This window comes from Pipistrellus hanaki, assembly GCF_964339955.1.
Source record: "Pipistrellus hanaki genome assembly, chromosome: 13".
In the NCBI taxonomy this organism is placed as follows: domain Eukaryota; kingdom Metazoa; phylum Chordata; class Mammalia; order Chiroptera; family Vespertilionidae; genus Pipistrellus; species Pipistrellus hanaki.
The window spans coordinates 13,954,634-13,981,031 of NC_140515.1; the positions used below are offsets into that span (position 1 = coordinate 13,954,634).

The 26,398-nt window shown below is 44.4% G+C and overlaps 1 protein-coding gene across 1 annotated transcript; it reads left to right on the forward strand.

Annotated features, from left to right (window-relative positions):
* Window positions 1-8,576: 8,576 nt before the first annotated feature.
* PSMD6 (proteasome 26S subunit, non-ATPase 6) lies at window positions 8,577-26,121 on the forward strand. Its single transcript, XM_084902712.1, has 8 exons — window positions 8,577-8,790; window positions 9,193-9,398; window positions 12,879-13,024; window positions 13,490-13,709; window positions 13,801-13,909; window positions 18,381-18,549; window positions 25,474-25,551; window positions 25,914-26,121. The coding sequence occupies exons 1-8, from the start codon at window positions 8,646-8,648 to the stop codon at window positions 26,008-26,010; spliced, it is 1,170 nt and encodes a 389-aa protein (XP_084758838.1). The 5' UTR covers window positions 8,577-8,645; the 3' UTR covers window positions 26,011-26,121.
* Window positions 26,122-26,398: the final 277 nt, after the last annotated feature.

A 26,398-nucleotide genomic window follows, 5' to 3' on the forward strand; every position in this document is an offset into this window, starting at 1 on the left:
TGACTGGATGGTTAAGTCTTCTTCTTCTTCTTCTTCTTCTTCTTCTTCTTCTTCTTCTTCTTCTTCTTCTTCTTCTTCTCCTTCATCATCATCATCATCGTCTTCGTCTTCTTTCCCTATAATATATGATATGATACACAGTAAGGGCTGAATCCCTCCATATACTACCGTGTTTCCCCGAAAATAAGACATCCTCCAAAAATAAGACCTACTTACAGGTTTCCTTCTGAGTGAAATATAAGGCATCCCCCAAAATAAGGCCCTCATGAGAGATTTGGTCCACTGATTCTGAAAGAAATGGAGTCACAAGAAATTCACCAGGAAATTCAGGAATTGGATTGTTATGATGATGTTCCAGAAGATGATGACATGATTGTCATTGAATAAATGAGTAAATTCTTGATACTGTAGGAATCACAGTTTGTCTGGTTTGTGTTGACAACTACCGTACTACCGTACCGTATACAGGTAATAAATTTCCTTTGTTTTCATTTAACAATAAATGTGTACCATATTCTTCTTCATGGAAAAATAAGACATCCCCCTGAAAATAAGACCTAGCACATCTTTGGGAACAAAAATAATAGAAGACACTGTCTTATTTTCGGGGAAACGGGGTACTTGACTGAATGGAGGAAATAATACATTATTTGTGTGTTTTCAAGTGATCACCATCTGTCACTAAAGTCAGGGGAAGGGTGGTTCCGAAGGTCATGCTCATCTTTTAAGTGACGAGGTTTCCCTATGTTTTTTCTCCTGAAACATTTAGAAGATGCCCGATTAGCTGTGCTTACTATCAGTGCCTCGTCCCACACACCCCTGCCCTTGCCCAGGCTGCAGGGAGCACAGAATTCCTAATCTGGGGGCAGAGCAGGCCTGGAGCCCCTGGTGCCAGGGGTCCTCCGCGCTGGGGCCCTGCGACACGGTGGGCACTGCTGCCCTCTGCTGGTGGTCGCCTGGAACACCGCACTCTGCTCCCTTCACCTGGGCTTTTCAGAGGACAGGCAGGACCTGAGCTTTGTGACCACCTCTGAAACCCTGCACCCGGGGCCTCCCCGCTGCCCCCTCACCCCACCGGCCCTGCAAGAAAAGGCCAAAATAAAAGCAGAACTAAGTAGGATAGATGAGCAATAGGAAGTGGAATACAGTGTCTGGCAATTAGACCACAGCTTCTGCTCAAATGTTTGCTGCGTACTTCTTTCCCAAGCGTCACTTCCTCCAGCCTCTGCTTTGCTGGATGTGCTGGTGGTTGGTGCAGAGCTTTTTCTCTGTGTCCAGTGTAGGCTTCTCCAGTTCATCTTAAGACGCAGGTGGGATCCGGGCGCCCGTGTTCTGCTGGGCTGCTGGCACAGTGGTGCAGCGGCTTGTGGTTGCTTGAGACTCTCCTGGTGACAAAAATCAGAGCCCCACTGTTTTTCTCTGCTGGTGTTTTGTGTCCTAGGGCAGTGGTCAGCAAACTGTGGCTCGCAAGCCACATGCAGCTCTTTGGCCCTATTTCCACAAAATACCACGGCCTAGGCAAGTCTATTTTGAAAAAGTGGTGTTAGAATAAGTTTAAGATTAAAAAATTTGGCTCTCAAAATAAATGTCAATCGTTAGTTATACTGTTGATATTTGGCTCTGTTGACTAATGAGTTTGCCGGCCACTGTCCTATGGGTTACCTTTAAATTTATAACCTACTAGTGACCCAGTGCATAAGATTTGTGCACATTTAAAGGGAATTAATCAGCCAAAACCAGTTTGGCTCAGTGGTAGAGCGTCTGTCTGTGGACTGAAAGGTCCCTGGTTCGATTCCAGTCAGGGGCATGTACGTTGGCTGCGGGCACATCCCCAGTAGGGGGTGTGCAAGAGGCAGCTGGTCAATGCTTCTCTCTCATCGACGTTTCTAGCTCTCTATCTCTCTCCCTTCCTCTCTGTAAAAAATAAATAATGCTAAAATAGAAAAAAATATTTAAAGGGAATGAATTAGAGGAAATATTTTAATATTGCTATTTGCCCTTTCTCTATAATAGAAGTGTCAGAGATGAAAGAAAATTAGTAAAATGTATATGAAAATCTTGCTCCTGTCAGTGTCTGGGGCACACCACAGGAACCAGAGTCAAGTCCCTGCCTATCCCCCTTGAAATCACGTGAGACCCAGACCCGGCCTGCCCCACCCCTGTCAAGCCTCAGCAGGTCGGGGGCACAGCCAAGGTCGCCTGGCCCAGTGCCAGGGTGGAAGGCACAGCCTGAGGTCCCCTGGCCTGGTGCCAGCATGGAGGGTGTGGCCTGATGTCTCTTGTCAAGCCCCACCAGGCTGAGGGCGCAACCCTGGCCCAGCACCATGCAGCCTCAGATCCCTGCTGACTGCTCATTAAGGCTCATTATAGGAACTCAGCCTCCGCTGTGGGGGCAGCCATCTTGTTACAGCACAATGGTCAATTTGCATATTCCTCTTTATCAGCTAGAATGTTGCCTCCCACCTCAGTCCCCTTTGTCACTTCTGTTGTTATAAATGATACCCTTTGATTTCTGGAAATCACCCCATGTCCACTCAGAATTCCTTTTTAAAGCTATGTAACACTCCAGCGTGTTTTATGTGTCAGAGTTTATTTAGTTGCTTTTCGATATTTGGACTTTTAGGTGGTTTCAAATCCTGCTGCAGTGAATGCCTGGCGTGTGTCTGTGTCCTGGAGGTGTGTCTTGTGGAGTTGGGCTCAGTTTCATCAAATCGCTCCTCCTGCGGGCTATTAGGGACTAGCATTGACTGTGAGGATATCTGTGTTTTCAAAATAGAGAAGAAAGTTTTAACCCTGAGGCCGTGTCCCATGAGCACTTGAGAAAACAGGCTGGGATGGGGAGGGGATGGGAACGGGCCTCTGAAGAACAGAAGCTGGCCCGCCGACTGGCCTGGCAGAGGCAGCTCCGTAGCTGCTCCTGAGCCGGCCCGGGTCCCTTCCCATCCTTGGCCGATGGACAGTCACGCCCTCCGCTCCTGGGCCGGTGGACAGTCACCCTCCCCCTCCTGGGCCGGTGGACAGTCACGCTCCCCTCCTGGGCCGGTGGACAGTCACCCTCCCCTCCTGGGCCGGTGGACAGTCACGCCCTCCCCTCCTGGGCCGGTGGACAGTCACCCTCCCCTCCTGGGCCGGTGGACAGTCACGCTCCCCTCCTGGGCCGGTGGACAGTCACCCTCCCCTCCTGGGCCGGTGGACAGTCACGCCCTCCCCTCCTGGGCCGGTGGACAGTCACGCTCTCCCTCCTGGGCTGGTGGACAGTCACGCCGGCAGCCATGGCTCTGGCTGCTCCTGCTCACATCCCAGGAGGCTCCTTCCCTCTGTCAGACCCGAGGCCGCTCCCCTGCCCTTTGGCGGGTGCTTCCTGTCTGCTCTGAGCTTCCTCACCCTGAGGCTGCTCCCCCCCCCCCCCCCCCCCCCCCCCCCCCCCCGCTCCGCTTCTCGCTCTTTCACCACCACGGCTGCCGAGTGGTGGTTCTCACCAGTTTCTCCTCTGAGCTCTGAGAGGGAAGAGCCTAGGTGCTCCTGTCTTCCCTCCGAGACAGACGTCCTCCTGCCAGGACAGCCTCCCCTTGGCACTGGCGGTGCTCACTATGACTCCTGCTGCTCGCTGGCGCCCTGTGTCTCCTGGGCCAGCGGCTCCAAGGTGAAGGGGGGCAGCGGGGGGGGGGGGGGCAGATATAACAGGTGACACGGCTGATAGGTATGATTTAGCAGTTTGCCAGGAATGGGAGTTTGGCCCCTCTTATGACGTCGTCTATTGTGTTCTCAATGGCTGCACACGGCCCAGTGGGAAAAGAGGCCCCGTTTCCCCGTCACACCACTGCGTGTAGCTGTGAAGGGGGGGAAAGGCTGGAAAACCTTTCCATCACTCATTCTGCACGTTAACTAGGTAATACCCAAAGGAACTCAGAAAGCTGGCACCAGGTGACGTCCTGGCAGGATGACCCTGAAGCAAGCCACCGTTCTTACCTGGCCCTGAAAGTCACTCACCAGAAAGCCCTCCCCACCATGCCTGTCCCCTTACCGTGCGCACAGATTGTCCATTCTGGCCACAACTGAGCCATTTCCCTGGTGGGCTATCGTTGGCTTGTCTGTTCACATCCCTTCCCCACCAGGACTTAGCGGCCAGCAGTCTGTCCTGCGCCCACAGCACCCAGATCAGGGCTTGGCACACAGTAGGAGGTCAGGAAGTACCTGTGGAGTGAGCCCGCGTGCTGACAGGGGGGTTGCACAGAGTGTGGCACGCTGTGTGACCCTGTGCCCTCCCGCTGTGTGCGCATGGCTCCCAGCAATGGGAGAAGGAAGCCGAGGCTGTTTGCTTCCATTACTCGCCTGATAACCGGCTCCCAGATTAAGAGCGTGTTCTAAGCGCTCTCCTTCCTCCCAGACGCCCCTTTGCAAAGGCGGCATCTAGAGAGGAAAACAGGAGCATGCTCCGGCGATGGGCCCTCATGCTGCCGTCACTGAGCTCCTGTTGCCGAGCACATGGTCTGCGTGGAGTCTGCGACTGTGAGGGGTGACCCAGAGCTGGCCGCCAGGAAGGATGCCGGCAGGACCAGGGGTCACTGCACAGGCCCATCCCAGGCACGCACGGGCTTCCGATAGCAAGTCTTGGAAATTAAGGGGGAAGAGCTGGAAGTGGGTGTCGTTAAAAGTGGGCGCCGCCGCCTAGCAGATGTGTTAGTTACCCAGGAGGAGGAACATTTTGGAGGCAGTGGGCATGGACGGTTTCACAGCAGCCCGCGGGGCCACTCCAGGCAGCTGGGATCTGCTCAGAATGAAAGAACCCAGCGCTGCAACACAGAACATCCTTCTCAGAGCCAAATGCTCTCCCACAAGGGGAGGAAGCAGGAGGGCCTGGGTGGCAGCATCTCTAAGACAGACCAGGCTGGAAGAGAAAAGAGCGTTACAACAATGGACTGACCGGAATCACCACGCCGCCTGCACCTTATGTGCCAGTGCTTAAAAGTTGCTAAGAGAATAAATCATAAAAGTGCTCATCACGGGGAGAAGCATGCTTTGTACCTTTGTAGGGTGACAGACGGTTCCTAGCCTTGTGAGGGGGATCATTTCACTCTGCACCCCAATATCGGATCATTGTGTCGGACACCTGAAGCTAATGCAATGTGATGTCCATTATACCCCCATTTTAAAAAAAGAAAGAAAGAAAAGAACGTGTAACACTGGTCATGCATAAAGAAAGGATGATTTAAAAATAAACCCTAGGCCAAAACCGGTTTGGCTCAGTGGATAGAGTGTCAGCCTGCAGACTGAAAGGTCGTGGGTTTAATTCCGGTCAAGGGCATGTACTTTGGTTGCAGGCACATCCCCAGTAGGGGGTGTGCAAGAGGCAGCTGATCGATGATTCTCTCTCATCGATGTTTCTAACTCTCTATCCCTCTCTGTAAAAAAATCAGTAAAATATATTTAAATAAATAATAAACCCTAGGACCAGAGCAAATAAAGAAGACACGCATTGTATGGTAACAGGGGGAAACTGAAGGTTTGTGGGGAGCATTAGCAGAAGATACGGATGTTGAGGTACAATGTTGTACCCCTGACATTGATATGACCTTACTTCAGTAAAAAATAAAGACATACACATCCTGAGCTCACCATTGCCCATTCCTATTACACCTTTTCATGGCCCTGGGAACAGAATTCTACCAGGAAGATGCATGCTGATCTCTCCTCTGAGCAGCTACCAAGACCCCAGACTTCAAGCTTCGAGGGGGGTCTTTGTAAAACCAGGGAATCCGGTCCAATCACGTTAATGGCCACAGAGAGGCTGATGAAACGGGCGACTCACTGTTCAATAAGGAGCTGTCATTGTGGGACAAAGAGCTGCTTTGATCAAGCAAATGGCTGCAACAGTTCAGGGTTCGATTGATTCCTCGGCAATTAGTGGTGACGGGTGAGTGAGTGTGTGTGTGTGTGTGTGTGTGTGTGTGTGAGTGTGTGTGTGCTAACAAGCAAAGCAGAGCCAGGTCTGACCGGAAATGGGTCTCTTCTGAGTTGAGCGGAGAGCCTGCCACAGGCGCTGAGCAGGCCCCCAGGGAGGGCGTGGCATCTGCATTGGGAGGTGGGGAAGGTTGGGTGGGCGGGGCGGTGTGTGTGTGTGTGTGTGTGTGTGTGTGTGTGTGTGACGCTAGAATTCCCTGTCACAGCGATCCGCTGGCAGGAGTTGCAATCTAAGTTTGGTTATGAATCTAGACTAGGAGTCTTGGAAACCAGAACGTATAGTCATGTACATTTTAAACTGCCTTCCCTATGTTGGTCACTAGGCACACAGGTTTTCCTTTAAACCTAATACGGAGTCTGTGGTCTTATATCCAATGAGAGCCTGGGGCATGGATTTGGGCACCAGTGTGGTCTCTTGGCCTGGCCTGCGCCTCTTGAAACCCGTGACCCCTCGGGATGTCAGACTGCCGGTTTTGGCCTGGTCCCTGCAGGCCAAATTACATGAAAATTTCTAAAGCAGCACTGCTACTGCTTCAAAAAATAGAGAAATATCTAGGGGGAAATTTGCAACACTAGACAAGCATTTAGTTTTGATTTTGTTTTTTAAAAATATATATATTTTTGATTTTCCACAGAGAGGAAGGAAGAGGGATAGAGAGCTAGAAACGTCAATGAGTGAGAAACATTGACCAGCTGCCTCCTGCACACCCCCCACCGGGGATGTGCCCGCAACCAATGTACATGCCCTTGACAGGAATCAAACCTGGGACCTGTCAATCCACAGACCAACGCTCTATCCACTGAGCCAAACTGGTTTCAGCAGCATTTAGTTTTTTAAGATAGGAAGAGTACCCTGGCTGGTCTGTTCATTGGTTAGAGCTTCGGCCCATGACTGAAGGGCTACAGGTTTGATTCCCGTCAAGGGCACATACTTATTTGCATGATTGATCCCCACTCCTATCAGGGCTCCGGCCAGAGGTAACCAGTCAGTGCCAGAGGGAAATCGGTGCCAGCAGCTGGGTGAAGGAAGGTCTACTCTTACATGAATTTCGTACATCAGGCCTCTAGTCCTTACATAAAATGTCAAAATATAAAACATTCAGACCCTCTTACACTTCTAATGATTTGGGTTAAGAATTATCTACACAAGTGTGAAAATATATGCTCCTAGCTGATCAACACTGTGGTATTTGTAATAAGAGTGAAAAAAAATGAAAATGACCCAAATTGATACCAGTTAAGGATTGAAAGGGGAAAAGTTGGTACATAGAAATAATGGAATCCTCTGTGGTTATTAGAGATGATGACATTACTCCATTTATATTGGCATGGAATGGTATCACCAATACATAGAAGAGTGAACAAAACAGTTTATAAGGTGCAAGTGTAATGTGATCCTATGAACATATGCAGGCGGGTTTCAGTGAAGCTAACTGTCTCAAGCATGGAAGTCCCACACGGCGGGCTCCTTGTGTTCTTCACTGAGCGGTGCCTAGTGCCTAGAACAGTGCCTGGTACAATCATGGGGGAATGTTTGCTGACTGAATGAAAGATGCTTAGAACATTTCCCACCAATAGTATAACGTTGTTGTTATTGGAGCCCTAGTCATTTTTGTGTGTGTGTGTTCTTTATATTTCCTCTACCAGTTGAGTTGCCTTCAAAATGCTTATTTTGCTTTTACCAAAACAACTATGATATCAAAAACGTGGTAATGTCTACTATTGGTGAGGATGTGGCAGTCCCAAATATGCTCATTGGCTGTGAAAACTGGTTCAAACTTTTGGAAAACCATTTGATATCAAATATTCAAAAGTCACAAAAATGTTTCTTCCTTTGGTCTATTAATCCTACTAAGGGGAAAAAAAGGCAAACTATAAAATGATCTGAGCATCCAACGGTGTTTATCTCAGTGTTTAGATTAGGAAAACCACAACCCTAGCAACCTAAAGGGACCTCTAAAGGGGGAAAGAGTAAGAGTAAATTACGTAAATCCACTAGATGGGATTTCACATAACGAAATAGCAACATAAATAAAAAGGCTGAAAATGCAGGCATGCAGTGATTTAAATGATGCATAAAACAACATGATGTATTAAGACTGGAATTCTGGGGGCCGTTTTCGTAGAACAGCAGGAAGAACATGGTTTTTAGAGCTACACACTGGTTTTTTATGCAGACATTTCTACACAGCTGTTACCTAAGTTTGGATGATTATGTTCCCTAACTCTTTGTGCCTCCGCTTTCTTATCTACAAAATGGGCTGATAAAGCCACCTCTAGTATTGAGAGGATTAAAATGAGATGGCACACATAAAAGAAAAAGGCCAAATTGTGGTAATTATTTTAATTTTTGTTGTTGTTATTTTTTCCAAATCTTCAAAAGATTGCCGGCTCCTATCAATTACAAAGGGAATAAAAAGTAAAATAGCTAAAAAGGGAGGGAGGAAGAGGTTCACGAGATAGAACTTTGGAATTGTGGTGGAGAGCTCAGCACAGTGCGCACGGCGCGGGCGGCGGGGCGATCCCGGAGGTGGCCAGCAGGGGCCGCTGCGGGCGGAGGCGGACCCGGTGCCGGAAGCCGGCTGGCGGCGGCCAGGCGCACTCGCCGACTCCGCCCGCTTCCGCTTCCGTCGCCGCCGCCTCCGTGTGTCTTCGCTGAGTCGGTCTGCTGAGCCGCCGCCGCGATGCCGCTGGAGAACCTGGAGGAGGAGGGTCTGCCCAAGAACCCCGACCTGCGCATCGCGCAGCTGCGCTTCCTGCTCAGCCTGCCGGGGCACCGCGGGGACGCGGCCGTGCGCGAGGAGCTGATGGCGGCCGTCCGCGACAACAGTGAGGCCCGCGCCGCCGAGTCAGCGGCCTACACCGGGGCTGGGCTGGCCTGGGGGGGAGTTAGGCTTTCCTGCGAAGGGGCGGGTTGGGGTCGGTTCCTGTAGCAGTCAGTGCGCTGGCCTGTGTTCCTTTGACACGTGACTCTACGTGCATGGGCACGCCGACCCTTTTCCCTTCCCCTTCTCCGGGAACACAGGGCGCCCAGAGGCGAACCGGGGGGTGCCCGGCACACAGCCCAGCAGAGGTTGGCGGTGTGGGCACTAGCCCCAATGCACACCTGCCCGCAGCAGGCGTTTGCGCTGTGCCCAGCCCCTTACAGCACTGCCCCATTCCTCCCTGGTCGGGGGTGGGAGACTGAGGGATGCCCCACTCACTAGTCACGTCCCTCTCTTTGGTTCTCAGACATGGCTCCTTACTACGAAGCCTTGTGCAAATCCCTCGACTGGCAGGTGGACGTGGACCTGCTCAGTAAGATGAAGAAGGCAAATGAAGAAGAGCTGAAGCGTTTGGATGAGGAGCTGGAAGATGCAGAGAAGAATCTCGGGGAGAGCGAAATCCGCGATGCAATGATGACGAAGGCGGAGTACCTGTGCCGGATAGGCGACAAGGTGAGTGGAGATGGGTTCCCCTCTCTGTAGGGTCTAGAATGGCCACTGCTGTAGGTTCATAATGCCTTATTTTGAAATCAACGCCTTTTTTAAAAAGGTACGAAGGTAACTACGTACACGCTTCCCTGCACGAGTGAATCAGTACAAAGATGAATAAAGAAAAGCTAGTAGTCGTCTTGCTCCCCCCATCACCTGCCCACAAACAGCAGCCAGGTGTGTGTGCTTCCCAGCTCTCTCCAGACAAGGAAAACAAGGGAACAGGCAGAGATTTGTGTGTGTGTGTGTGTGTGTGTGTGTGTATGTGTTTTCACTGCTTTTACAAAATCGGGATCATTCTCAGTAGTTCACTTTTCTTACATTATCTTGGTTGGGAGGTATTGGTTCTGGAACATTTTAAAAATAATTATTTAAATAAGTAGTTTCCTTATAAGTAACTAAAACAGTTAACGTTAAAACTCTAATTGGTTTTTGTTCCTACCTCCTCAAAGGTAACCTTTTTAGTTCTTTTATTGTTCATTTACAGGCATATATATATATATATATATATATATATATATATATATATATATATTAGGTAATATGTGTTTAAATCTTAAAATAATAAGTGGTGTATTCTATCGTCCTGCTTGCTTTTTTTTTTTTTTTTTCCAATCAGCATTATTTCTGAGTGATTTCCCATGTTCATGGACATAAATCTTGCTCATTCTGGTTAACTGCTAGCTCGCAGTCCATTGCCGGGCTCTGCCAGTTTGCTTAGCTATTCAGCTATTGATGGGCATGGATGTTGTTTTCAGCTGTTTCTGTTGTTTTTCAGCTGTTTCTGCTACTGCACGCTGCTGCTGTAAAAACATGTTTGTGTGTGTATGCTAATGTTTAGGCTATATTCCGTGAAATGAAATTGCTGAGACAGGAACAATTTTTATCTTAATACGTGTGGCCATTTTTTTCCATAAAGCAGACCTCCTATTTTATACTCTGTTGTCAGTGAGTGAGATCTTTAAATTTTTTTTAAAAATTTAGTTGTGTAATCGTGGTTAAGAGCAACGTTTGCCAACCAGTTGGTTTAGAGCGGGGGTCTTCAAACTATGGCCCTCGGGCCACATGCGACCCGCAGAGGAGTCTGATCCTGCCCGCCAGGTTTTTTGGGCAGTGAGCGCAGCCGAGGTGTTACAGTAGGGATTAGTAGTTCATATAGTCCGGCCCTCCAGCTCTCTGAGGGACCGTGATCTGGCCCCCACTTTAAAAAGTTTGAAGACCCCTGGTTTAGAGGGTGGGGTTTGTCTTTACTTGTAAGCACTGCACTCTGAAGTATTTAGAAGACAGATGACATGGTGTTAATGTAAAAATTATCTATTGTGGGCTCTTGAATAAGAGAGGTTCTGTTTCTTGTTTCTGCAGTTCTGAGTTACTGGGCCCTCAGTTTCCTCAGCTGTTAAATAGGGATAATGATAGTTCCTACTTATTTGGATTAAAGATAACGAGCTTAGATTAGAACCAGGCACAAAGCGCTTAAATGTTAAAATAAATTTAAAACAAGTTTTCCTCTTCTGATTATAAAGTTAAGATTTGTTCATGGAAATGCTAAACACTGAAAATAGAGCTAATGGCTTGTGTGGTTTTCTAGGTTGTGCTGTGGTTTGGTTTTAAAGAAGATACTCATTATTACACGTGAATAAGAAATATTGTTTGTTTGGAAAGCCAGGTATATTTTTTAAAGATCATGCCTCTGGTAGTCATGGAACATTGAAATAGTTGGTGAATAAAAAGGCACACTGCAGAAGTTCAAGAGTAGAGAGGACCGAATAGTTCTTTTTGGTTTGGGTTGTTTCTAACGTAGGAATAAAGGGAAACAGGTATTGAGTTTTTTCAGGTGAAGGTTTCTGTCGGTCGAAGTAGTTAACACTGGCTTCTTTCTTCCTGATTCAAAGCAGCCCAGTGGCTTCTGAGGATGTGTTTAGTCTTCTGCAGGTTAGAGGGCCAGGGCCAGCGCCAGGGCCGAGATGGATAGGATCACCAGTTGGTTGGCCAGCTAGGATTAGAGTCAACCGTAGCAAGAAGAGTTTCCGGAGGCTTGGTTATCTTTTGTCGGTCATGGGGATGCAGCCCCCCAATGATAGCTGTTTTGGACAATTTTCTGGCATCTGTACAGTGCCCGATGTCCTCAGAGTTTTCATTTGCATCACTTCAGCTTGGTCCCAAAAGACTTCTTCCCTATCACATGCTCCTCCAAACACTTGGTCAAGTCATACACCACGTGCTCCTTTGTGGTTGTGCATCTGGGTCTCTTCCAGGGTGTGCTGCTTGATGGCTTTGGCCATAGCTTCAGGCCCTGCAGACACCAGCCCAGCCCGAGGGAGCACAGTGCATCCCAGTGAGTGAGGGTCTGAATGAGAAACTTCATACTTTTAGTCAGGCCTTGAGGAATTTCACTGAGACCATGCTTAAGTCAGTATCAGGCAGGTTGTAAATTTGTGATGTTCTAGTATTGTATGTTTTTCAAGTAGCATTCTAAAAAGAACAGCTTTCTATTTGTTGGATTTTTGTTTGTTTGTTTGTTTGTTTTTGAGAGGGAGAAAAAGAGAGAAACAGATTTTTGTTGTTCTACTTATTTATGCATTCATCAGTTGATTCATGTGTGTGCTCTGGCTGGGGATCTAACCCACAGCCTTGGCATATCAGTTTGATGCTCAACTGAGCTACCAACTGAGCTACCAACTGAGCTACCCTGCCCAGGCCCCGCCTGCTTACTCTTTTTTTTTTATTTTTGTAATTACTAAATAATGGACTTAATGGATTTTTGTTAGTGTCTGTGTTAGCACTGATTATAGTTATTGTTCGTTATCTAGACGATGCTCAATTTGTTTCAGATTTGTTCGTGGGAGTTCCTTCAAGAAGGCTTCTTCGTCATTTTGACATGATCTCATTAGTCATACAGCAAGACCCACAGGCTCACCTGTTATTTTTTCTTTCCAAGTGGGGAATCATCTATTTTTCCTAGGATCCCTGATTTCTTTTAGTAAGAGATAGTCTTCAGAAACCAAAATCTTAGTGGTGGGTATACCCATTACTTTTCTGCCAGTCCCTTTTATGAATTGATGAGGTATAACTAATAATTACCAAAACAAAGTCAGATATATAATAAAAGTACCAAGTGGGAGCACATGGTTTTATTCAGGTCCATATTTTAAAGCAGTGGAAATAATTTATTACACAGTGCATATTGTCTTCTAGATGTGCTTGGCCATAGCTGGTGTGTGTGTTTATACTTGATACAAGTAGAGAGAATAGTATATGTAATGCACCCCTGTGCGATTATCACCCAGCTTCAACAATGACCAGCTCATGGCCATCTTGTGTCTTCTCTCTTCCTACCTGTACCCCCACACCCCACCCTATCCATTGTTAAGAAAATCTCAGCTAGCAGGTAGCTTTTGAAACTTTTAATCTTTTCTCACCTGTTGCCTTGATTTTTCTCAACAGGAGGGTGCTCTGACAGCTTTTCGCAAGACATATGACAAAACTGTGGCACTAGGTCACCGGCTGGATATTGTGTTCTATCTCCTTAGGATTGGCTTGTTTTATATGGATAATGATCTTATCACTCGAAACACAGAAAAGGCCAAAAGGTACTTGTTAGTAGTGGGGTTATATTCTGTCTAAATTATGATGCTGTAAACAAGAGATAAATGTAAGAAATTTGCCTGTTTTTACTACAATTACTAAATTTGGTAAAATAATTCATATATTTAGTAAAATATTTTTCTTAAATGCCCTTTTGAGTTGTTAAAAGTTGTTTTCTCTTTGAAAATAACATAAAACTTGTAAAAAGTGGCATTGTCTATGTCAGTGTTTCCCAAAGCGTGGTACGCGTACCCCCAGGGGTCCGGGAAGAGTTTGGTGGGGGTACGCGTTGCACCGGAATTTGGTGGGGATATGCACTGCACCGTGCTTAGCTGCGCCTAATTCTACGTTCTCATGAGTAGAGGGCTACTCAGCGTTATGAAAATTATAGAAGGGGTACACATACGTCAAAAGTTTGGGAAACACTGGTCTATGTCTAGATGCATAAATTACTGGTGTTTATTTTACAGTTTAATAGAGGAAGGAGGAGACTGGGACAGGAGAAACCGCCTGAAAGTATATCAAGGTCTTTACTGTGTGGCTATTCGTGACTTCAAACAGGCAGCTGAACTCTTCCTTGACACTGTCTCCACATTTACGTCCTATGAGCTCATGGATTATAAAACCTTTGTGACTTACACTGTCTATGTCAGCATGATTGCCTTAGAAAGACCAGACCTCAGGGAAAAGGTAATGCTGAATCTCTCGCATTCACATTTAAAGATGCTTTTCTAACTTGAATACAGAACATTATTAAAGCATACTCTTTTTTAACTCCTAGGTTATTAAAGGAGCAGAGATTCTTGAAGTGCTGCACAGCCTTCCAGCAGTTCGGCAGTATCTGTTTTCACTCTACGAATGCCGCTACTCCGTTTTCTTCCAGTCGCTAGGTAAGGGGAGAGGTGCTCATCGTGATTATCTGTCTTCATCTGGACCCTGACCTGTTGTCGGAGGACCTAGGTGACTTTCCACATAGGTCTTGATCAGTGCAGCTAATCTTTTGCCCATTTTTGGTTAGAGGGGAATCCTAAAACTTAAAGAACTTGGCATTGATATACTTCTCTTGATAATGCTGCAAATTTCAGAAAAGGTTTGGTTACGTGGTTAGATGGCATTCACAAAGTTGGGGTGAGAGGCACTCCAAATGGTGATCATTCTATTTCAGAGTGGGTTTTGGTCCAGTGTTTACGGAGTGCTTATTGATGCGTACGTGTGAGGCAGCTTTATGAGAATTCAGATGCTCTACCTCCTGTAATGGGAACAGGGCCCTTCGGGTATGCAGATGCGTTCGCCCACAAGGTTGTATTGCAGAATTGCTATACTCCCTTTCTCATGCTTGTGGATCTCCTGATCATTACTCTGCTCAGTCAGAGCAAATACCTTCTCTGCATTCCTGGAGTCCTTACTTTACGCCCCTTCCTTTTATTGAGATATAAATTACAGACCATAAAATTCACCATTTTAAAGTATAACTCAGTGGTTTTATTTTTTTTTTTTTTTTACTTTTTAAAAATATACTTTACTGATTTTTTTACAGAGAGGAAGGGAGAGGGCTAGAGAGTTAGGAACATCAATCAACTGCCTCCTGCACACTCCACACTGGGGATGTGCCCGCAACCAAAGTACATGCCCTTGACTGGGACCCTTCAGTCTGCAGGTCGACGCTCTATCCACTGAGCTAAACCAGTTAGGGCCTCAGTGGTTTTAGTATGTGGACAAGGTTATGCAACAACTGTCATCAATTCGAGAACATGTCTATCACCCCAAAGGAAACCTGTATGCATTAGCAGTGACTTCCCATTTTTCCCTCTGGCCCCCTACAACCACTAAGCTTTCTATCTCTGGATTTACTTGTTCTGGACATTTCATGGCCTTTTGTGCCTGACAGAAGCACAATGCTTTCATGGGCCATCCATGTTTTAGCATGTGTCATATCAGTGCTTCATTTAGTTTCATGGTTGAATGATATTCCATTGAATTGATGTACTGCAATTTGTTTATCTATTCATTAGTTGATGGACATTTGGATTGTCTCCAGTTTTTGACTGTTAGAAATATGCTATACTAAATACTATTAGCAACCTTTTATTTCAACACTATCCCATGAAACTTTTTATCTTTACCAATTTTATACATCTTCCAGATATTTTAAATGAAAAAGACAGCATAGTTATTTTCTTTACATGATAGTCATCTATTGTATTATTTGTTCTGTTTTCATATAGTGAGACACTAGGATTTCTTTGTCTTTGTAAGACTGTTTGCGTCTCCAGATATTCATGGACTGTGCTTTAAAATATTTTATATGAAAAAAGAAATAGCATCGTAATACATGATTGTTTTTAAAAATTAAAAATAAATTGCCCGCCCGGTGTGCTCAATGGTTGAGCATCGACCTATGAACTAGGAGGTCATGGTTCCATTCCTGGTCAGGGCACATGCCCAAGTTGTAGGCTTGATCCCTGGTGGTGGGCATGCAGGAGGCAGCCAATCGATGATTCTCTCTCATCGATGAATCTCATCAATGTTTCTATCTCTCCCTCTCCTTTCCCTTCTGAAATCAATAAATATATTTAAAAACAAACAAAACTGAGAAAATGAGAGGTATTGTATCCCATCCTATACTCAAATCCATGTACACATTTACTCACGTAACATTCTCCCAGAGATAACCATTTTAAGATTTTGTTACTTATCCTTCCAGACCTTTTATTCATTTATGTGTAACTTAAAAAAAAACAAAACAAAAAACCAACAAACAAGGTTCTGTGTGCATATGGGAAAATTTCAAACAGTGTCATGTATACAAGAAGGCTTCTCTCACCTATGATTGCCAGGTGTCCTCGAGACACAGTCCTTTCCCTAGAGTCAGCCGCTGTCGGCAGGTTTCAAGTGTGTCCGTCCGGCAGTAGTGTTTGCAGGGGTCTTCAAACTTTTTAAAGTGGGGGCCAGATCACGGTCCCTCAGAGAGCTGGAGGGCCGGACTATATGAACTACTAATCCCTACTGTAACACCTCGGCTGCGCTCACTGCCCAAAAAACCTGGCGGGCAGGATCAGACTCCTCTGCGGGTCGCATGTGGCCCGCGGGCCGTAGTTTGAAGACCCCTGGTTTAGAGATACTGGAAACACCTTTAAACGTGGGTGCATTTTATATGCTGTTTTTCTAAGTAGTTTTTTTTTCTTTCCACAATATAATGTGTTTATCTTTTCATGTCACTCTACAAATAGGTGGTCATTGAGTCAGTGAGTGTTTTTAAGTGGCTGTCATTTATCAGGCTCTGAGAGTGTGTGTAGTGGCAGATAGCACAGGTGGTGCGCCTTGTAGCTTTCATTTAAGGACCTTCTAATACTTCATTGTATTAGATGTGCCATACTTTACCCTTCACTGATAAAAAGTTATGTGTCCAATTTTTCCCCGTTACAAGCAGCCTTGTTTTGAACACTTGTTTACAATGCATCTTTTCCACATTCGCTTGTTAATTCCTTAGGAAAAAATTCAAGAAAATGAGTTTTGCAAAGGGTAAATACATTTCATCTTGATCATGGTTGCCCTCCAGATATATTGTACTTCTCTCACTTAAACATCATTTGAGAGTCTATCCCCTTCCCCCAATATCTTAGCCAGTTTGAGAGAAGAGTAATTTTATTGATGTTTTATGCATTTAAAAATTTTTTTTTTTAATTTTTTTTTTGCTAAGGATAGTTTTCTCATTGAACTTTTTAGTCTTTTTTTTAAATATATATATTTTTTATTTCAGAGAAGAAGGGAGAGGGAGAGATAGAAACATTAGTGATGAGAGAGAATCAATGATTGGCTGCCTCCTACAACGCTCCCTCCTTGGGATCAAGCCCACAACCCAGGCATGTGCCCTTGACTAGGATCAAACCTAGGACCCTTCAGTCCACAGGCTGACACTATTCACTGAGCCAAACCAGCTAGGGCTTTAGTCTTCTTTTAAATGACACATAAAAAATAGAACGTATTTTATGTTGGCAAACATTTCTCCCCCCATCTTGTTCTGTAGCTTTTCTTTGCCATATTTCCCCCCAATTTTATTGATATGTAATTGACACTATATATGTTTAAAGTGTATAACAGTGATTTGATATTTGTTTTTGTTAATAATCACCTGAGAAAATTTTTCCATTTATTTTTAGAGAGTGTTAGGGAGGGAGAGAGGTATGGAGGAGAGTAAGGGAGAAAAATACTAATGTATTTTTCAATGCCTTGAGACACAAAGACTACTTGCCTTCCACACATTCCCTGACGGTCAGGAATGGAACCGGCAACCCAGGTTTATGCCCTTGACCAGGAATTGAACCCAAGACATTCTAACCACTGACCAACATCGGCCAGGGTAATGAATTTCTCCTCTTAGTGAGACTGAACATCATCTCGTGTTTAGGGCCATCGATCTCCATGTTGCTAAATGTGTTCCCTCTGCTTTGATGTTGACCATTCTTGGCTTCTTGCCACAACTTTATGGCCCCATCCTTTGTGAGACCTCTCAGTACTGACTGTCCTAGACTTGGTCATTGCCCTTTTCTCTCTCTCCATTCTGTCATCATACACCTGGATGGTAGTGATTCCCAAATTCCTGCCTCCAGCCTCCAACTTCCCATCGAGCACCAGACCAATGCATAACCATTTCCTTGATACCTTCACTCACTGTCTAATAGGGGAATCCACTGGAACACTGCCAAAACCCCATTCCACTCCTGACCTCCCCCAAAACTACCTCCATAAATAAAGTCTGTTTCTTCTCCAGAGATTTTGATCTTGTTCAAGCCAGAAATACAGTACTGTATATTCTTGTTCTCTCATGTTCCATAGCCCTGTCGCTGTCTCCCTGCTACCTTCTGAGTCTGTCCTCCTGGGCACATTTGATACCTGAGCCTAGCCAGGCTCCTCCTGTCACCTCCTGCTCTGTCTTCTGCTCTCTGCTTGGCCAGCTCCTCAGAAAGTGCTCCCCTGTCCACCCCAGTCCACGGGAGGCCTCTAATCACACCTGTCGGATCCCTTTTTTCACAGAACATGGTGGTCTCTGAGGGTACTTAATTTTTTGCAGTTTGAAAGTGTAGTTTCTATGGCAGCAGGATCTTGTGTTTTGGTTTACTGTCATATCTTCACTATTTAGAGCAGTGATTGGTAGTAGTTATTCAGTAAAATAATCCGTACTTATGTGAATTGTTCATAAATGTCCTGTGTACCTTTTACTGTTCAATTAATATTTTTTTTTATTTACTGATAATAGCTCTTTATAGATCAAGGCTATTAATTCTTATATTGTAAATGTGTCCTCTAGTTACCTGTTTATCTGAAAGGGAAAGTTATAATTTGTCATCTTATTCATTACAGCTGTTGTGGAACAGGAAATGAAAAAGGACTGGCTTTTTGCTCCTCACTATCGGTATTACGTGAGAGAAATGAGAATTCATGCCTACAGCCAGCTGCTGGAATCATACAGGTCATTAACCCTCGGCTACATGGCAGAAGCCTTTGGTGTTGGCGTGGAATTCATTGATCAGTAAGTTTACACAGCATTATGCTAACTCAGTTTTTACAGCTATCTTAAGATCATTATCAAATCAGTTACATTTGTCATCTCTGCCTTCATGGTGTGCCCCTTCTATTGACAGAGTTGTAGAGAGGATAAGTGATTTTGCAAAAGGTGTTAGACCAGCTGTTATTAGTCTGTGGCTCCTTCTTTCTGGGCCACCCAGCCATGGCAGGAATGACGCTCAATCTCTGTCTTAAAATTCACATTAGGTCCTATTTCAATGCCTTCCAGTTTTTAGGCTGCTGCTGTAATTCTGGTCAAATTGGTTGTTAAATATGGTGCCTGTAGCACTTTGATTCCTCAAATACTTGCTAAGCCATTACAATATGGTTCCCATTATTTTAGATCCCGTGGATTTTTATCGTAAGCTGCCTCTCCTCATTTCAGACAGAAATGAGTCTACAGAGAGAATAAAATGGAATAGAAAGGTGTGTGGCTGAAAGGGGTGGCTCTTGGAGATTTGTGTAGGGCCCGTAGGCCATGATATGGAGCTTGGGTTTGAATCTCCGTGCAGTGGGGAGCCATTGGAGAATTTTTTAAAAATATATATTTTATTGAGTTTTTACAGAGAGGGATAGAGTTAGATACATCAGTTAAAGAGAAACATTGATCAGCTGCCTCCCGCACACCCCGCATTGGGGACATGCCCTTGACGGGACCTCTCAGTCCGCAGGCTGACGCTCTATCCACTAGCCAAACCGGTTTCAGCAGAGAATTTTAAGCATGGGAATGAAGTGATTCCGTGCTCACACAGACCAAGAGAACACCTCCCGGAGATGATATGGTGGCTGGGATGAGGGGAGTGGGAGTGTAGGTGAGCACCGTCTTCTAAATGCTCATAATGTAGTTTTCAGTGGCCCACAAGAAGAAAACATGGTGATTAGATAGATAAGTGCAGCTGCATATCACTTAAATAAGACCATTTTCTTTTTAGTGGTGTTTTTCCTGATATTTCAAAAATTTTTCAAGCATGCAGAAAATTCTGAAGAATTACATAGTAAATTCCTATATATCCTTGGTTGTCTAATTCTTTGTTATATTTGCTTTATCTCCCACCTGTTCATCTTGTTTTTTAACTACTTAATAGTAAGTTTCAGGCTCCTGTTCATTTTATCCCTAAACTGCAGCATTTGCTTATGGGCTGGCTTTGAGGTAACATGTGCATTCAGTGAAATGCACTAATCTTACCATAAGTGTAACCCACACTGGTAAGGGAGCCATCACCAGAGACACCCACATTCGCTTCTTTTAAAGAAAAAGGCATTGGTAGTAATGTTTCTGCATTTTAAAAAGTATCCTTCCAGGTTGGTTTTATTGTTTCATTTCTGAATTAACTAGTCCATGAGATTTGCCTGGTAACCATGAGTGTTAGTTACTAGGATGGGAGTGTCTATTATTAATGGTTTTCATGTATCAGTGGGAGGAGTGAGCAAATGCATGAAGATGGGGTGGCCTGTCTCCTGAGTCAGCCACTGAAGAGCAGCGTGGCCTTGGGCAGGTCTGTCCCTCCTCAGTTTAACCATGGTGTGCTGTGACAGCTGTCACTGATTGTGGGCGACGTGAAGCTCAGATTCAGTAACATCGGAAGCAGGGCAGTGCCATTCAGAGACATGTATTGCAGTATTCTTTGTCATTATAAAATGACATTTTAATTCTAAGCATGTGGCACATTTCAAGGTAGGTGGTATTTAAATTGTTTTTGTTTTTTTCCTTTTCTAAGATCAGCTCTAGAGACAGATTGTACTACTCAACTCTAATGGTTGTTACCTAGAAAAGTCATGTTTTATCTGCTTCAAGTCTGGGTTTTCATGGGTTCTTTTTTCCCACCATAAAAATTTATCTGAGGTGAGACTTCTTATTTTTTAATGTTTTTATTGATTTTTAGAGAGGGAAAGGAAGATGGAGAAACATCCATCTGCTGCCTCTTGCACACCCCCTACTGGGGATCGAGCCAGCAACCTGGGCATGTGCCCTGACTGGGAATCCAACTCTTGGTACAGGGGTCGAGGGTCAACGTTGAACCATTAAGTCATCCTGGCCAGCCTAGGTGAAATCCTTTTTATTTTATATTTTATATTAATCCTCAACTGAGGAACCTTTTTTTTTTTTTTTTTTAAGAGTGATAGGGATGGGGAGAGACAAACATCAATGTGAGAGAGACATCGATTGGTTGCCTCCCGCACGCACCCTGAGCAAGGCCAGGGATCGAGCCTGCAACCAAGGTACATGCCCTTGACTGGGAATCGGACCTAAGATTCTTCAGTTCGAGGGTTGATGCTCTATCCACTGAGCCAAATTGGCTAGGGCTTGTTGATAGGTCTTTTATTTGAAACTTGGGATGCATATTTATTTTAGAGGTTTTGTTTAGTCAGTACTCAGTTCATCGTTACTAGATATCTGTTGTGAGGCACCATGCTGGGGGACAGTAATCTTGGGACATATTTGACTAGCACATAGGGAGAAGAGAAAAAAAATAGTTTGGATTTAAAGCAGGGAATGGGATCATCCAAGATGGCTGCGCGCAGGTGAACACCTAGCCGCAGCCGCACACAACAATTTCAATAAAATACAACTAAAATATAAAACGGACATTGCCCAGAACTACAGGAAGGTTGACTGACTGGAAATTCTATAGCGAGAAGCAAGGACAAAACCAGAAGGAGGCGTGGAGGAGCTGGAAAAGCCCAAGGTACGGAGACGCGGCGCGCGGAGAGGACGGAGCCAGAGAGGAGGGGGAGACGGAGTGCCTGGCGGGCGTTCCCTAGGGGAAAGGAGATAAAACTCCGACTGTGCTAGGCCCCCGACTGCTCTGAACCCCAGTTCCCCAGACCCCGGGGACCCAGGCTCAGCCATAGGGAGCCGGCTGTAAGGCGGACCCGGGGAAGCCGCGGCGAAAGGAGGTCCCGGCGGCGTACACTGCGCGCAGAGAAGGGACGGTCGGCTGTGCCGCGGGATTGCCCTGGCCGGAAGGAGACTGGGGCTCCAGACTGCTCTGAACGCCACCTCCAACTCCACTTCCAACTGAACTGAACCCCAATACCGGGCTCATTGGGGGAGAGCATAGACTGTTTGGCAGCAGGCGAAAATCGAGGGCACCTTTCTCTCAGAGGTGCTGGCAGCGAGCACTGAAGGACCCGCATAGGGCGGGGCTGACGGAAGCCAAAGCTGCAGGCTCCACCCTGAAACCTCGCCCCATCTGTAACTGCGAAATGCGACAACAAAATAAATCACAAACAAAAGAAATGGAGGACAAAAAGCGTCTGGATATAGAGTTCAAATCTACGCTTATAAGGTTTTTCAAGAATTTCCTAGAAAAGATGGATAAGACCTATGAGGATATGAAAAGAGACCATCAAGAAATGATAAGGGAACAACAAGAAATAAAGAATACATTGTCTGAAATAAAACATATTTTACAGAGTCCTAAAAACAAAAGGGAAGATCGCAAGAATCAAGTCAAAGATTTGGAACATAAAGAGCCAGAAGACACTCCTTCACAGAAGCTAGAAGGCAAGAGAATCCAGAAAATTGAAAATAATGTAAGAAACCTCTGGGACAACTTCAAGCGAACCAACATCAGAATTATGGGGGTTCCAGAAGATGAGAGAGAGCAAGATATCGAAAACATACTGAAAGAAATAGTGACAGAAAACTTCCCCCACCTGGCGAAAGAATTAGACTTACAAGTCCAGGAAGCGCACAGAACTCCAAACAAAAGGAATCCAAAGAGGACCACACCAAGACACCTCATAATTAAAATTCCAAGAGCAAAAGACAAAGAGAGAATATTAAAAGAAGCAAGAGCAAAGAAGGTAGTTACATATAAAGGAGCACCTATACGATTGTCAGCTGACTTCTCAACAGAAACCATGCAGGCCAGAAGGGAATGGCAAGAAATATTCAAGGTGATGAATAGTAAGAACCTACAGCCAAAGATAATCTATCCAGCAAAGCTATCACTCAGAATCGAAGGTCAGATAAAGAGCTTCACTAATAAAAAAAAGCTAAAGGAGTTCATCACCACCAAACCAGAATTATATGAATTGCTGAAGGGGGTTCTTTCAGAAGAGAAAGTAAACAAAGATAAAAAGTATGAACAACAAATACGTAACTATCAACAAGTGAATCTAAAAACCAAGGAAATTAAAAAAAAATCTGATGAACAATAGTAACTGTTGAATATAATAGAATCAGAGGTATGGAAGGGGAGTGAACTGATGATTCTTGGGGAAAAGGGGAGAGGGGGGCGTGGGAAGAGACTGAACATAAACTGTGCACCTATGGATGAGGACAATGGGGGGTGGGGAAAGGACAGAGGGTGGGGTGGGAACCTGGTGGAGGAGAGCAATGGTGGGGAGGGGGGGAAGGAACATTTGTAATAATATGAACAATAAAAACTTATTAAAAAAAAATAAATAAATAAAGCAGGGAATGGGACTTCAGTGCCAAGGTAGGGCTCTAGGAGTTAAACTTTGTTATAACCCGAAAAGCTGTGCCCAGATTACTCCTGGCACACAGAGTTTAGAATGAGTGTAACGGGGTTGGTATTTGGTCCAAGTGCTTGAGAAATGGACATATCCACAGATGGCTTCTTGTGAGCATTTAGACCAAATGTCACTGCATATTTAGGATTTTAGTAGGAAGTGATGGAATACCACAAATAAATTGGGGATGTGTTTGAGAAATGAGTGGCCTAGTTGTGCTAGATGGAGTGTGTGGTAAGATGTACAGGAGTCCACTGAGCTCAGCCTAGAAGGATCTCATTGGGTCTTCATCTCTCACTGCCTCAGTTGGTCTGGTGATAATGGAACGGAGAACGGGACTGTCAGCAGGCAGGCTCTAGAAGAGCCCAACAGTAAATGGAAGCTCAGCAGAGGGCATTCTTGAGTCAGTTTGCTTGTAAGTCAGATCCAGTGTAGTGTCTGTATCGGGCTGCCTGGTATCTTGTTCCTACATCAGAACATCAAGGTTTTTCTTGAGAGGTTTTCTTTCCCGTTCTGTAGCTTTGGGTAAGCCTACGAGAGCTGGAGATGATTGAACTTGATTGTGTAATTCTGTCTACTTCAGTCCCAGAATAAGAGCTTCAGTCTAGAGATCCAACTGCTTTCCTGGAATATAAATATGAGTTTAGAAACCATGCTGATCTTGTTTAATTTTATTTTATGTATAAAATACTTTTATTGACTTCAGAGAAGAAGGGAGAGGGAAAGAGAGAGAAACCTTTGAGAATCATTGATAGCTGCCTCCTCCATGTCCCCTACTGAGGATCCAGCCTGCAACCTGCACATGTGCCCTGACCTGGAGTAGAACTGTGACTTCCTGGTTCAAAGGTCCAATCTCAACCACTGAGCCCCGCCTGCCAGGCTGGGCTGTTTAATTTTTAGATTTTACCTAAAGCCACTCAGTTACAGAACTCAAAAACTAGCAATTGAATAGTAGCAATTGGGTTAAATATATTTTGATTGAATTATAGAATAAAGCAGGCTGTATAAACATGTTACAGTTCTTGCTAGTATAGCATAACCTCTAGCTTAAAATCTTCCGAGGCATAACTTAATTCAAGGCATACTGTCTTTCACCAGTGACTGGCAACTACGGTAGTTACTATATTGATCATTTCTTAAAGCACAAGTCAAAGCAGCACATTTTACACACTTCATCTAATTGTAATGCTTGCTTTTCAGTAAGTGTCAAGCAAGATGTTGGCCCCTGACCTTCCTCAGTGGTGCTTTAGACTTTGTTCTCACCAGTACAGTGGCATTCACTGTAGCTTTAATTTGCAGTTTTAATGAGTGAAGTTGATTTTTTTATATATGTCCTTTGCCCGAATTATAGTATTTTCTACCTTATAATGCAACATCTTTTATACACATTGTCTTTTAGTTTTTGACTTGGTCTTGTGTAGAAATTCTCTTTACATAATCCAGTTTATCCATTTTTTTTTTTAATGTGTTTTCTTAGGGGCTCTCAACACCATTTGTTGATTAAACCAACCTTTCTTTCCCCATTGATTCGCAATGACACTTTTGTTAGAAATTTGATTCTGTTGGTGTTTATGTGCTTGGATCAAGTTGTTTTACTATCTGGGAGAATAATCTGGTACTTAATTTCAATCGGAGGACTCCCTGTATGAATCTCTAAATTTAACACAAATAGATTTTTATTTTAAAGGAGTCTTTTCATTTATTTTTAGCAGCATAATAGAGCTGTCCTCATAAAGCTTTTGTACATTACTTGGCATTTACATTTTTTTCCTCTGTTATACAGTAGCAGGTAGACTGTATTTGGAGTTTCACTACTGATGGTTTTTGAGGTATATAACCTTAACCAGGTTGTTTAAATAGCTATCTTATAAGGTTTGGGTCATAAATGGATATAGATTCTCAAATACCTTTTTCACATTCACAACACATTAAACCCATTATCTTTGCATTCCTGGTCCTAATTTATTGTAGCATACTATTCTTTTTTTCTCCTTCATGCTTTTTAGGATTTTGAAAATCCTGAGTTACCTGCCCCTAAAGTTAAATTGAAAGAAACTGGGTAAAGTGTCTCAAGCTCCCAATAAATCCTGTTATTTTTCCTTCCTCAGTGTCTATCTCTGAGCACCTTTGTAGCTTTAAAGACTTGCTGTGAATGGTTTCATTCTTTGCCACCTACACTCCATCCGAGTGTTAACCTCTGGGGTCACGTTTATGCTGGTAGGTGACTTACTCTTTGGGGGTAGTCCTGTAACACCAGAAATCTTCTCAGCCTCTACACATTCAGTAGCTAAGGATGGAGGGAACTCAGTGTTACCTTGTAAGACAATTGAATCGTATATTTAGTGCACTTTATAGTTTCCTAAGAATCCTCATAAGGCAGATGCTAAAGACTTTTTCTCTCAATTAGGGAACTCTCCAGATTTATCGCTGCTGGGAGACTACACTGCAAAATAGATAAAGTGAACGAAATAGTGGAAACCAACAGGTACATTTCAATTTGTGTAATACTTCCCATAATAAGGTACATTATTCTATTTCGTTTTTGTTCCTTCACCATTTATCCCCCTATGCCGGCTTCCACCCCCATCCCCACACTGTTGTCTGTGTCCATGAGTTTTGTTTTTTCTCAGTCCCTCCACCTGCTCTATGTATGAGTCTGTCTCTGTTTTGCTTGTTAGTTCAGTTTGTTCATTAAATTCCACACATGAGTGAAACCATGTCTTCCTCTGATTGGCTTATTTCACTTAGGGACATTCTTAAGTGCCTTTTAAAAGTAGGTCAACTATTGTTACAGAGTAATGTGACTAGTAAATAATTCATTTTTTTTTTTCTTGAATTTATTTATAGACCTGATAGCAAGAACTGGCAGTACCAAGAAACTATCAAGAAAGGAGATCTGCTACTAAACAGAGTTCAGAAACTTTCCAGAGTAATTAATATGTAAAACCATGTGAACAAAGGATTTCCTTTGGAGATAATGACTTGGGATTTTTATAGCTTACTTCCTATGTGCCCAGTTCAGCTGTATAAAAGAAATACTGTGTTGTTTCTGTCAGTTTACTTTTTTCTTAAGCATATCTACATTAAGCTTGGGGTCTGGTAATGTTAAAATGTTACCTTTATGTCATTTAAACCTCTCTGGTTTGTGGTATAATGGGTTACAGCCAGAGGCTCCATAGTACCTGAGTTCAAATATTAATGGCCTCATTGGTAAAACAGAGGTAACTAACACAAGTCCATCACTGCTTACCTTAAGCCTCCTGAATTTTAGAAAGAAGAGTACATGTTATATATTGTAGACCAAAACCAAGTGTCTCCCACTGGCGCACAAA

Coding starts and splice junctions, on each gene's coding strand:
- PSMD6 (XM_084902712.1), top strand. CDS start 8,646: ATGCCGCTGGAGAACCTGGAGGAGGAGGGTCTGCCCAAGAACCCCGAC. Junction 9,399..12,878: donor TGTGCCGGATAGGCGACAAG/GTGAGTGGAGAT, acceptor TTTTCTCAACAG/GAGGGTGCTCTGACAGCTTT. Junction 13,025..13,489: donor AACACAGAAAAGGCCAAAAG/GTACTTGTTAGT, acceptor TTTATTTTACAG/TTTAATAGAGGAAGGAGGAG.